The sequence below is a fragment of the Chanodichthys erythropterus genome, chromosome 6 (assembly GCF_024489055.1).
Source record: "Chanodichthys erythropterus isolate Z2021 chromosome 6, ASM2448905v1, whole genome shotgun sequence".
Taxonomy (NCBI): Eukaryota; Metazoa; Chordata; class Actinopteri; order Cypriniformes; family Xenocyprididae; genus Chanodichthys; species Chanodichthys erythropterus.
The window spans coordinates 32,196,402-32,209,989 of record NC_090226.1 but is presented as its reverse complement, the minus strand read 5'-3'; the positions used below and the strand labels follow the sequence as shown (position 1 = coordinate 32,209,989).

Here is a 13,588-nt window from a genome sequence, read left to right as displayed (position 1 = left end):
TTGAAATAACGAGATAATATGTCCTTATAACGACTTATGTTGAAATAACGAGATATTATGTCGTTATAACGACTTATTATGTTGAGAACATTTCGATTTTTTTTTTCTCCCTACCAAGTTTTTTTTTTTTTTTTTTTTTTTTTTTTCACCATGCGGTTCAGGGCTTCCGTAAAAAACCTCTTGGATTTCATCAAAAATATCATAATTTGTGTTCTGAAGATGAACGAAAGTCTGAAAGTCTGGTTTGGAATGACATGAGGGTGAGTGATAAATGACCATTTTTATTTTTGGGTAAACTAATCCTTTAAAAAATTTTTTTTTTTTTTTTAATGTGTTGCATCAATACACCATACATATCTGAGCATAATTCTGAGCATAATTCCTGATGTAATCCTAAAGGATGCTTTAAGCCCCACTACGGCAAACAATGCAAAAATCAATCAAGCACATGAAGACCAAGACAAGAGAAACTAGGAAGGAACGGAGGTACTTTTAATGTAAATAGCAGAAAAAAAGCATGGTACTACAGGGATTACAAGTGTATCACAAAATCAACCTCAAAGAACTCTTCATTTAAAAAAAAAAGTAAAAAAAAAAAAAAAAAGTGTCAGATCCATTTTTCTATACATTTCCAAACCGCTCAGCACGTTTTCGCTTCTTTGCCTGAAAAAGAAAGAAGGGGTGGAGGCTGAGGAGAAAGGTTACATAGTGAGAAAACAAAGTTTGTAACATGACTTGCATTCAGGTCTATCTCAATCCAATCAACAACTGATCCAATCGAATTTATTAATTTAATTAATGATTGATTAATCATTAATTAAACCCTTCACAACAATTCTTAAGAAATTCAATAATCTTAAATGGTAAGTTCACCCAAAAACTAAGCTTCTGTCATTAAGTACTCACCCTCATGTCGTTCCACACCTGTAAGACCTTTGTTAATCTTCGGAACACAAATTAAGATATTTTTGATGAAATCCGATGGCTCTGTGAGGCCTGCATAGGGAGCAATGACATTTCCTCTCTCAAGATCCATAAATGTACTAAAAACATATTTAAATCAGTTCATGTGAGTACAGTGGTTCAATATTAATATTATAAAGCCACGAGAATATTTTTGGTGCACCAAAAAAACAAAAAAATGACTTATTTAGTGATGGCCGATTTCAAAACACTGATTCATGAAGCTTCAGAGCGTTATGAATCTTGTGTCGAATCATGATTCAGTTCGCGTGTCAAACTGCCAATGGTTGAAATCACGTGACTTTAGCGCTCTGAACTGCTGATTCGATATACTGATTCATTTATGATCCAATGCTTCCTGAAGCAGTGTTTTGAAATCGGCCATCACTAAAGTCGTTATTTTCTTCAAAAATATTCTCGTCACTCTATAATATTAATATTGAACCACTGTACTCACATGAACCGATTTAAATATGTTTTTAGTACATTAATGGATCTTGAGAGAGGAAATGTCATTGCTCCCTATACAGGCCTCACTAATCCATCGGATTTCAACTAAAATATCTTAATTTGTGTTCTGAAGATGAACGAAGGTCTTACGGGAGTGGAACGACATGAAGGTGAGTAATTAATGACAGCATTTTCATTTTTGGCTGAACTATCCCTTTAATAGGACTTTCTCTTTCTCCAGCAGAATCCATACCTCTGAATCCTCGGCTCCAGCGGAGGCTGCACTTGTGACGATGCCAAATCTCTCCTTCCTCTTCTTAAGTTTTTCATCATCCTCAACCTGTGAAACAAAAAGTACCTTAACAAAACATCTATACAAGACATTAGTCTGTATGAAGTTCTTCTGAAATGAAAGGCTTTAAAAGTGATCATTTCCAGTGATGAACAGTGTAAGTGTGGTACTCTTTCCGAATGTTAGGATCATTTAGAAGGTAACAGAGAATCTGTTCTTCCTGGGAACAGATTCATTCTTCTTCTCAAAAGCAAAAAATATAAAACTGAGAAGGTTTTGAGTTCTGACAGTTGTTTTAGAATACAATGACCTCTTACAAACAAGAAAAACTTGCAAAATTACAATCAGCATAGTACTTCAAGTGCTTATGTTTTACTGTATGTTATTTTATCTTTTACTTTTGATTACCAAGAGGTAAAATAAAAATTCACAGTTAAAAAGGCAGAGGATGAGAAATTACCAATGTTTTTCACATTTTGCTTTAAAAAATATTTTAGCTTCATATGGCACATTAATTAATTGTGACCAAGATTTTTCTGAAATATTAAAAAGGTACCTTTTTAGAAACGGAGGAGACATTCATGCCAAAACGTTCTGCTCTCTTCTTTAATACCTCAACGTCAACCTAAAGAAGAGTGGTGCGTTTAACATTTATTTTGCACAGATAGAAATTATTAAATTGCAACTTCCCTCCAAATTTGCAAGCAAATTACTTACACTTATTTTCGCTGAAGTTCCTAAACACAAACAAACAAAACAAACATCACTGGATGAACATATCCATTACATTTTCATTTATTAAACATTGAATGCAGCCTTAAAGGGTTAGTTCACCCAAAAATGAAAATTCTGTCATTTATTACTCACCCTCATGTCGTTCCACACCCGTAAGACCTTCATTCATCTTCGGAACATTGCTCCCTATGGAGGCCTCACTGAGCCATCGGATTTCAGCTAAAATATCTTAATTTGTGTTCCAAAGATTAATGAAGGTCTTACAGGTGTGGAACGACATGAGGGTGAGTAATAAATGACAGAATCTTCATTTTTGGGTGAACTAACCCTTTAAATTCAAAGAAAAAGAGACTGGGTGCCACGACAGACAACAACAAACACAGAACAAGCACTGCTGTCTGTCTGCAAATGACTGACGTTTGAATAAATGAAGCCTTTTTTTAGTCTGGGAGTCTGTTTTATTGTTAAATTAATTTAATAAATTTACAATTCAGACAGTGAATAAATGGCCTATGTTCAGATATTTTTATTGATCACATTATCAATATTAACGCTTCACAAATGAATCATAACTGGGACATTCTACAGAATTGGTTCAAAGTCAGAGTTGGAAACATCTTGAATGCGTCTTTCCACAAATTTTGTATGTATGCAAATTGTATAATATCCAAGGCACACATTTCTAGTAATTGTGCAGTTAATTCTCATGTTGCATTTCAAATAGTTTTGGAATATTTTTCCTCTCCCCAAATTTGTCACTACTGAAAGACAATAATAAATAATTCAATAAGAAGGATTACAATGTTACTTATTAACACTGTTTGCATCTACCCTGTAAATATAGTTTTTGCTATTTTTACAAAAAGTTCTCACAGGTAAATCAATAAATTACAATTTTAACAATATTTCAAGTGTCGTATTTTGAATCCAGTGTTTCTTTGTAAAAGGCATGAAGTTTATCAAACTGATTTCAAAGTTAAGGATTCATTAGTTTGAATATTTAAACAAACACTATAATAATATCTTAGTTGATAATTCAATATACTTTTGACAAAACGTCCCATGTTTCGGTCGTGATTTTCAGTAGTGACAGTAATGTGTTGTTAGCCACCACATCACAATACAGAATTTTAACTCGCATACTAAAACATTAAAATACTAATGATTTGCATAACTGCACTAGAATTGGTTTTATTTTCCCCAAATAAATGATTGTGTTCCCTTGTCACTACCAAAACAATTATCACATGTTTTGGTAGTGTTTGGTAGCATGTTTGGTCATGTTCATGACAGTTTTACATATTTTTGAGTCTAGCTCAAAGAGGCTAATCAGCACATGGTTAGTTAGCACAGTTCTGAACAGTTGTACGCTAAAAAAACACTAAATTTATTGGAATAACACCCAAAAAAGAGAGAAAAAAAAAAAGTTTTCGGTAGTGACGTTCCTTAAAGTTACACACAGATTCAGACTTTTGAACACATTTAACTCAAAATGATGGTTTGTATCTCCAATGAAACAGGCTGAGAGGGACACAGGAATATTTCCTGATCAAAAATGTAGCGCAAGTGGACTAAAACATACACTGTTTTGGTAGTGACATGAAAATGTGGGTCACATTTTTTTTTACATAAAGTTTTATGATTTAAAAATAAAGTATAAAATAATTTTTTTTTTTTTACTTCCCTTTTTCTAAAAAAATAAAATAAAAAAAAAATATATATTTTTAAAAACAACAAATGGAGAAGAAAAAAAAAAAAGTAATATTTTCACAAGTTAAAATTTAGGGGTTAGGGTTTGGGACAGCTACCTCCCAACTGAAAGAGTTGTAAAATGAGGATAATAAATGTAATAAATGAGGATTTTATATATATTAAGCTTACAAATATATTAATATTTTAAAGATTGTGTGATTCAGTAAATAACAGAAGGATCTTATTTCACATGTAAAATTTGAATACTTTGTGTTTTTTGGTTGTGGGACAGCAGTTTGAACCAGTTCTGTAGAAAGGCCCAGTAATAAAAAAACAACACTTCAAATAAACATTACTTAGGAAGGAATTTACAAAAGATAAGTATTAGCAATAAAATATTATAATATTTTATAAGTGTTACTGAAGAAAATTAAGTAATAGGTTTAAGTCACGTATTAAAAGATTTAAATTAACCAAATTGAACATTAGTTATCAGACCAAATGTCAAACAACCAACTCTCATAACACATTCTGATGAATCACAAAAGAAAATGAGAATTGAAACTGACTGGTTGTTTGAATGTTATGCTATACTTATTTTTAAAAAAAATGGTATGATGCTATTTCAATTGGATACTGTAAATAAAAGAGGACAATCAATGTGTGGAAGTAAAAGATGAATTATGTGGCAGATATATACTAATCATGGTCTTAACTAAAGTAACAGCATCAACTTTTAACAAAAACTTTTGAGGTTAACTCACCTTTTGAAGAGTCAGGTACTGGCAAACCAAACCTAATAAAACAAAAATAAGATTAAGATATAGGGACGCTTCAAAACACACATACACAGGTTTGTACATCCATCTTTGTGAGGACATTCATTGGCATAATGCATTCCCCATCCCCTTATCCCAACCTTAACCATCCCTAACCTTACTAGGCTTGTAAGGGTTTGATTACATTACTTGCCAACCACGGCACCGCCCCTTCTGACTTTTTGCTTTTTTTTTATAGAAAAAAAAAAAAAGAAAAAAAAAACATTTAGTTCAATTGGACAACGGACACTACAGTCAGAAGAGCTTTTCACACTGCGCTTAAATATTTATGGTTGGGATATTTTCTTAAGTCACCGGCCATTGGCAGGTGTGGCAAAAAAGTTTGTTTTAGGCCTTGTGCACAACAGATCCTGAACGTCATTGACAAATATCTTGTAAATTGTGCATTCAGTACTGCTGCCGCCTATACATACACACAGTAGAATCTAAAAGCGGGCGAGCTTTTAAAACTTAACCCTCAAATAGCTCTTTAAAGGGGCAACCAAAAGATCCTCACTTTGTCCTCACAAAGATGGTCTAAAACTCAAACCATTTTTCACAAAGGTAACTATACAAGTACACACACATGAAAATGTTTTGAAATGGTCAACAAATGGTTATGTAGATGTAGTGTGTGAGAGAATTGTTTTAACATATTGCTACAAGATACAAATGTAAAGCTTACGCAAGAAATATAGCCACACGGTGGTAAAGCAATTCTTCAAACAAAATACATTTTCATAATTCTTGAGTCTTTGACCCTCATTTAAAGACATTTTTCTCTTTAAAACAGGCAAACCTTGCTGCTCGCGCTGCCTTTTTTGTGTCCACACTTGGTGGAACATTGAAGCGCTCCGCTCTCTTCTGAAGCCTCTGCAATGAACACAATTGTTATAGTTTAAACAGGATCACATTTATCATAAAATGCCTCATGACAATTACATATACAACCACAGGAAGTAAGTCTGTAGTAAATGTCCAGTTCATAAACAAAATCACTCTTGAAATAGACGTCTCAGTGAACCAGATGAAATGGTTCTCCAAATCAAAGTAAATGTATACATATATTCATGATTGATTATTAATTGTTAAACCATTTCTTTATTTCAATAGTTGAAGGGTTCAAATAAACAGATGGTCTTCCCATTTATTCCCATTTTTTCACAACCTGCTACATTTTTCCCCCCAATAAAATTGAAAACTAAAGTTCTTTCTCATTTTATTTTTAACGGTAACACTTTATAATGACTGCATGCTATGAAGCATCAGTTAAGCTTTAGTAAATAGTCAAATTCATCAATATAAAGCATTAATAGACTTTAGTAAGCTAAGTTTATAAATACAGCTATTAATGCTTTGTTCTTGATTTATAAGCATATCTTTAATGCGTTTAATAATTGTATTTGTTAATGTCATTATATCATATATAATCTTCATAATGTGCAGATAATAAAGTGTTACCCATTTTCAAATAATATTTTTATTTTATTTCAATGAACAAATGTTTTAACCGTTTTAGTGAACTATAACCCTGCTGTAGACTCTAAACTCGGTGAGAATATTTAAACATTTGTGGTGATGTATTTTTGACTACCACTTTACCACTGAAACTGTAGTTTCAGTTATTTATTACTTTAATGACACATTCATGGTATTCCACAAAAAAAAGCAAGAATTACAGGTATGAAATTACATTTTTCATTCTTTTGTGAGCCAACACTTTAAAATATTAAATTGCATTAAATGATATATAAAAGATCCATTAGATCATTACCTCACCAACCGCAGCAGGAGGGCTCATCTTGACCAGTTTTTTCTCAGTCACCCTGAAATCATGAGCACAACGAACAAACCATTTTTTCAAAAAAGCACTCTAGTGATAAAATACTACAATTTCTCCTTTGGCACCAGTTCTCCATCGTTTTGTTGAGATTACAGTAACTTCACTAAATGGCAGCAGCACCAATCAAAAAAGAAAATCCTTTAGGGACAAAGATAACAGTTGAAGTCAGGGGTTTTTAGCTGTCAGCGCGCAGCACCCACTTCAGTTCTCCCGCATCTTACGTATCAAAATGCCTGACTTGGCATTCACATAAAAACAATCGGTTAGATCTTTAGTGAAGGTAAACATTTGGGAGAATAGCAGGTGTGCACGTATGTCGGATCTGTGCATTCGGTCTTAAAGTGACAGCAACTTAATAAACCTGCTGCAGATTTTTTTTTTTTTTTGGAGCACAAGTATAAAAATTAAGATTGAACCACTGTAGTCACATGGACTATTTTAATGATGTCTTTACTACCTGTCTGGGCCTTGAAAGTGGTATTTGCGTTGCCTTCTATGAGGGAACAGAAACCTCTCAGATTTCATCAAAAAATTATCTTAATTTGTGTTCTGAAGATGAATGAGTGGATGACCTAAAATTAACTTTAATGTTCACGAACAGCGCTCAAGCGTTACATTTTTAAAATTTCAGTACAGACTTGTTACCACAGTCTGTACTTTTGACAACACTATTGAGAAGGGAGGCCCACTGTCTTTGAAAAAACCTGGTTTAAGTGGCTAATTGCAAAATTATGTTAACCTGACACAAATGTTGTGAGGTACAAAATTTGCTGATGTATTAAGGAAGACCTCTTTAATTAGAAAATGCATAAAAAAATAAATAATAATAAAAAAAGACATACGTTTCAGGTGGACTAAACTCCTCTTTCTGGTCAGCACTCTCTTCTTTGGCAAAGGACTCCTAAAACACATGTGAAGTATGTTATGTTCAGCAAAGCAATCACTATGACCGTGTTTGTACCATCTGGAACTTTACACAAGAAACATTTTTTGTTGATTTACACTTGGTATTAAAACCGATCTCAGACGATCAGATGGGCCCAAAACTTGTGATCTGATTAATGAGAGCGGGAATGAGATGCATGTGACCACACAGCTTTATAATGTAAACTCTGATTTGTTTTGATGCTTCCTGATCAGCAAAGTACCGCCTCAATGTCAATCATCCACCACCCTCTGTTATTCTTAAAAATAAAACTATGAAGTTTGTCAAGAAAACTAGGGCTGGGCAACAAAAATATAATGAATAAAATGATTGCCGACAAAATAAAATATAGCCATGTTAGAGCAATAAAGAAAGATTCATGAATGGCAAAAAGAATGGGATGTGCCTGATGTAAAAGCTGATGTTATTAAGGACAATAAGCTTTGGAGACAAAAAAAAATTCAAAGTCGGCATGAAGTTGCTATAAGCTTGTCTTCCCTATTGTGATGTATATCCGAGTGAAACAGCTTCATGAACAAGAATAAAATGTAGGACAGGACAGGATATTGTCTGTGGGAAATCGATTGGATGGTTGGATGTTTGTGGTTTGAGACTGGTTGGTCTCATGTGAGCAACAAATCGACCAATCAAGTGACTGTTAATTTGGTTTTTAGATTACTAGGCACACAAATTTAAACTAAAAAAAAAAAAAAAAAAAAAAAACAATGTGCATGGATTAATCATTTATAATAAATCCCACAATATCCCAAAATTAGAATCAATTATTTTGATTTCATAGTGACTTTAAATGAGTCGACACCCCCAGTGATTGTTATAAAACATGTAACTCGTCCGAAAGGCAAAGGGGGAGGTGTTGTTTAAATTTCTAGTCATATTCTCAGTGTTACTCAGAGGTTTCAAGTACAGTTCTTCTGAAGTGATTATGCTTTATATTACATTAAGTAGTGTGAACAAAAATCCCTTTTGACATTTGTACTGGCTACTGCACACACCGACTTTATCAAAGAGTTGAGTCTGACTGACAAAAACTAATGCATGTAATCATATCTGGTGAGGCAACTACAGGGAAAACGATGTGCTTTTTTTTATACTTTGTTCCATATGTGATTTATTAACACACAGTAAGTGACAGTGAGTGGTGCATGCAGTCATGAAATCAGAGACCCTCCCCTCGAAATCTGTTCACGGCCACTTGTGATCAGCCAAGACAGATCTTAATACCAAGTGTAAACTGGAGGAGCACTTCAGAGGGCACACACACAATGCATTGCTATTAAATAAAAGAACACTGGAGCTACTAAATTCAGTGTGCAGCGTTTTTAGTGTTTGCCTTGAGAATACTATGGAAATGCATTACATTCAGGATATCTTACCTCACCCTCACCCTCACCATCACCATCACCATACACTCCCAGAACTTCCTCTTCATTCACTTCTTCTATATAAAACAAAAACAAAAAAATATTTTAAATGTTAAAGCTGCAGTCTGCAAGTTGCCTCTTTGTCGCCATCTCTGTTCGAAACCTACAATTGCAGTTATTTTGCAGCATTATCATCTTTACAAGGGTTGTGCACTGACACGGCTCCTCAGAGGAGAACGTTTTGAGGAGAATGTGTGGCTGTCAGTCACCGCACCAGTGGATACTGTACTTCAGAATCATGGAAGTACGACCAAAATAAGAATTGACCAGAAAATGTCATCTGAACAAGTAAGTAACAAATTTGCCACTTTTGTTCTGACCAACTGAGGAAAAACCGTGCAAATTATTATTTTATACTTTTTCAAATTGTTAATGTTAACAACATCAGCAGTGTGCGACTATATATATTTAGTGTGTATTATTATCACCTGTAGATTTCAGTTTTCTGTACAGTCTAATCAATCTGCATCAAAATGAAAAGTTACTCCAGCTGCTGTGAGAAAAGGCTATGAATTATATTTAACGTGTGCAACCTTAAAATATATTTGGCAGTGTGTAGCCATCTTCTATAATTTACATTCACATTTATCAAGAGAAAAAGGAGTAAAATAAGTATTACAGTACAAAGGTAAAAAAAAAATCCATTAACTTGACTATGATGCCTATTGTTACAGTATTACACTTTGATATGAGAAATCTAACAACATAATTGTAATGAGATCTGTTAAAGAGCTGGACCATGAAGTTAAATATATTGCATTGGAAAACACATACCATGCTCTTCCAGGTACGCCTGCAGCCGGGCAATCAGATCGGCTTTATTTCCTTTGGCATCCAGTCCTCGAGCAGTACATTCTAGCTTCAGCTCAGCCAACTGAGGAGATTATGTCATTGTTAATGACTGGAGTGACATTTATCAACCACAAATTAACACATCTGCTGTATCAAAACCAATGCTTTGCCAGTCCATAGAAAGCTGGCATCTAAAACATGGCTACTTCTATATTGATAAAGTCCTGACAAACTAAACTGAAAGCAATATGAAATTTCTACTTTTCTAGAAAGAAAGAATAAAAAGAAAGAAAGAAACAGACAGGCAGAGAGAATGAGACAAAGACTTTTTTCACGGTGTCCTTTAATTTAAGACTGAAATGTATATTAGCTTGTGATACAGTAAGCGGTGTCAAATTCTAAACGAGCTTATCTCAGTAAACAACAGTTTAGGTGGCGAAATGGCCAACACGTTGTTTAAGCCCAAAAATGCTATTTAGGAAAGCAGCTGACTGGGTGTTGGTGGACTATGATGGTCAAATTTTTTATTTATTTTTTTAAGACATATAGGCACGGTTAAGGAAAGAAGAACATGTGCTGTTGGGTTTATATATATATATATATATATATGGGCGTTTCCTCTGAGGAGGTAAGGGAGGAAGTGCCTCCTCAAAAAAATAGGATGAGAAAATAATCCATATTACATATAAAACACCACATATATTACAAATTACGACATTAAAAAGAGCGCAAGTCACTTGTATTTATTAAGGAACACTGTCCAACAGCGACACCCGCAGGTGAAGTTACAGCAGGAGTCATGCCTCCCTTTGCTCTCATAGAAAACCATTAGACCCCCGGCGTGCGGTGGGTTTTGTGGGGGGTAATTGAGAATGCATGGGTAAAAGTCATGTGAGAGGAGGCAGTGTCTCCATCGCACTATGATTGGATGTAACTGGTTGTGATTGGATATGATTGGTCTGTTCGATAAATCCCGCCTCTTGTTGACGTGCACGTTCCACGTGTCAGTTTGACTGTACAAATGATGGCGTCAATAGGAAGATTAATTGAAAAGTAAGTGAACAGATCACAGTTAGATATTTATTTATGTCACGTCAAAATCAAACTCGAAATGGACTGAAAACATGATTTTTAGTGCATTCGGCTTGGTACAATTAAAAATAAATCTTCGTGTCTGTGACAGACGGTGTTTACGGAGCATGACTGATGATCCAAAATAGCCTAAGTTGACAATTAAAAAGAAAAACATCAATGCACAAAATATATTGTTTAAAAAGTTATTACAGCCTTTAGTTATTATTTTGGAATTAATGTAAAAATGCTTAAAACACTAACTTGATAAGATTGACTTGGTTTTGATAGATAGAACATTTATTACAATATACTGTTAATATAAAATTACAAAATAGAATTGTCTTTGGTTTCTTTTTTGATGTAATGTAAGTAATGTTCATTTAACAAGGAAGATGTGTCAATGTTAAGAGTAATGCATGAATTTAAACTGATTCATAAATAAAAAATGTGCCTCATTTCAGAACACCACTGCACGCCACTGATTTGATTTTGAGATATATATATATATATATATATATATATGTTAAGTTTATATAAGTTTAGTTAATAAACCACTGCAAGAGTAGACTGTAGTATCTGAATGGTGGGGGAACAACGTAAAAGTCGCGCTTTTTATATGAGTCTTAAAGACTAAAATGCTCAAATGCTGTTTAGGTAAACGTACTTATGTTTTAAGAAGGCGAATAACGAAAGAAACGCAGAGACTAGAGTCAAAACGCTGTCTGTCTATTGGAAGCTCGCTGGATTTCCAGAAACAGAAGTGCTGAATGAACCTAGAAACGTTCCGTCTATTATTACTTAATCATCACAATTCAACTAAACACATCTTACTATTACAGTCATATACCAACACTAAGTAGAACGTTAAACTGTCCTTTGTACTAGTCTCTTACCTTGAGTTTATGCAGCTCCACGACTTCCGCCATTTTCTTGAAGAGGTTTGTATTTGGAAATCTGCTTCCTTCCGGTTTTAACGTGATTCATTTTGCGCTGCAGCGCCACCGGGCGGTCAGGAGACTGGGACAAAACTTAATGTTGGACTTTAGTTAAAGGGATAGTTCACCCAAAAATGAAAATTCTGTCATCGGTTACTCACTCTCAAGTTGTTCCAAACATGTATAAATTACTTTCTTCTGTTGAACACAGAAGAATATATTTTGAAGAATGTCGATAACCAAATAGTTGATGGGCCCCTTTGACTTCCATAGTATTTTTTACACACTGAGGAAGTCAATGGATCATTTACACTGAATCAGCATTGAAATAAACTGAGCTAAATAATGACAATGTTGTCTTCTATAGAGCTGCTTTGTTTCATGATTGATTGATTATTACTATGAAGTTGCTTTGAAACAATAATCTGTAATGTATTAAGCGCTGTATAAATGACTTGACTCTTCACAGAGCGTGCGCACAAATAGAATTAAAACAGTTGAATCTATCAGCTGGTAATGATGAATGTAAATCAAAATCATGACATGCTAAGTCACTAAAAAGTCAATTGTGGTTAAATTGTCATTGTATGTTTTTTTGAAAGTTGAATAAAAAAGTCAGTTATGACAAAAAGTCATGCAATTTAATCTCATAATCGACTTTTTAATCTCATAATTATAACTTCATAATCATAAATTCATAAGTATTTTGTAATTATTACTATGTCATAATTTCGACTTTATCTCATAATTTCAACTTTTTATATCATAATTATAATATGAAAGTCAAAAATTAGGACGGAGTATTTCAACTTAACATGTCGATTATTAGTATGTCATATTTTCGACTTTATCTCATAATTTCAACTTTTTACATAATAGTTATGATATAAAAGTAAAAAAATAGAGCTTAGTGTCGACTTAATATCATAATGATAATACAATTTTGAATTTATCGCAATTTCAATCTTTGATGTCACAATTATGATATAAAAGTCAAAAATTAGGGCGTAGTATTCATAGTTTCGACTTAATATGTCAATTACTTAGTATGAATAATTTCAACTTTTTACATCATAGTTATTATGATATAAAAGTCAAAATTAGGGCATAGTATGCCATCATTTCAATTTAATTCGTCATAATGATTATATCATATAATTTTGATTTTATCTCATAATTTCAATCCTTTATGCCACAAGTATGATATAAAAGTCAAAAAGTAGGGCGTACGTAGTAATTGTCATTTTCGACTTAATACGTCATAATTATTAAATATTTTATAATTTAGATTTTATATAATTTCAACTTTTTACATCATAGTTATTATGATATAAAAGTCAAAATTAGGGCATAGTATGCCATCATTTCAATTTAATTCGTCATAATGATTATATCATATAATTTAGATTTTATCTCATAATTTCAATCCTTTATGCCACAAGTATGATATAAAAGTCAAAAAGTAGGGCGTACGTAGTAATTGTCATTTTCGACTTAATACGTCATAATTATTAAATATGTTATAATTTAGATTTTATATAATTTCAACTTTTTACATCATATTTATGATATAAAAGTCAAAAATAGGGCGTACGTAGTAATTGTCAAATTTTCGATTTAATACGTC

The 13,588-nt window shown here is 33.1% G+C and overlaps 1 protein-coding gene across 2 annotated transcripts; it reads right to left on the bottom strand.

Annotated features, from left to right (window-relative positions):
- Positions 1 to 481: 481 nt before the first annotated feature.
- On the bottom strand, positions 482 to 12,033 carry sarnp (SAP domain containing ribonucleoprotein). 2 transcript variants are annotated; one of them, XM_067388651.1, is made up of 11 exons: positions 11,920 to 12,033; positions 9,935 to 10,034; positions 9,113 to 9,177; positions 7,636 to 7,694; positions 6,725 to 6,776; positions 5,750 to 5,823; positions 4,897 to 4,928; positions 2,423 to 2,442; positions 2,262 to 2,330; positions 1,667 to 1,753; positions 482 to 688 (listed from the first exon to the last, which is right to left on the bottom strand). In XM_067388651.1, the coding sequence occupies exons 1-11, from the start codon at positions 11,950 to 11,952 to the stop codon at positions 641 to 643; spliced, it is 639 nt and encodes a 212-aa protein (XP_067244752.1). In that variant the 5' UTR covers positions 11,953 to 12,033; the 3' UTR covers positions 482 to 640. The 2 variants fall into 2 exon arrangements, with proteins under 2 accessions (XP_067244752.1, XP_067244753.1); XM_067388652.1 differs by having other exon boundaries at positions 482 to 663.
- Positions 12,034 to 13,588: the final 1,555 nt, after the last annotated feature.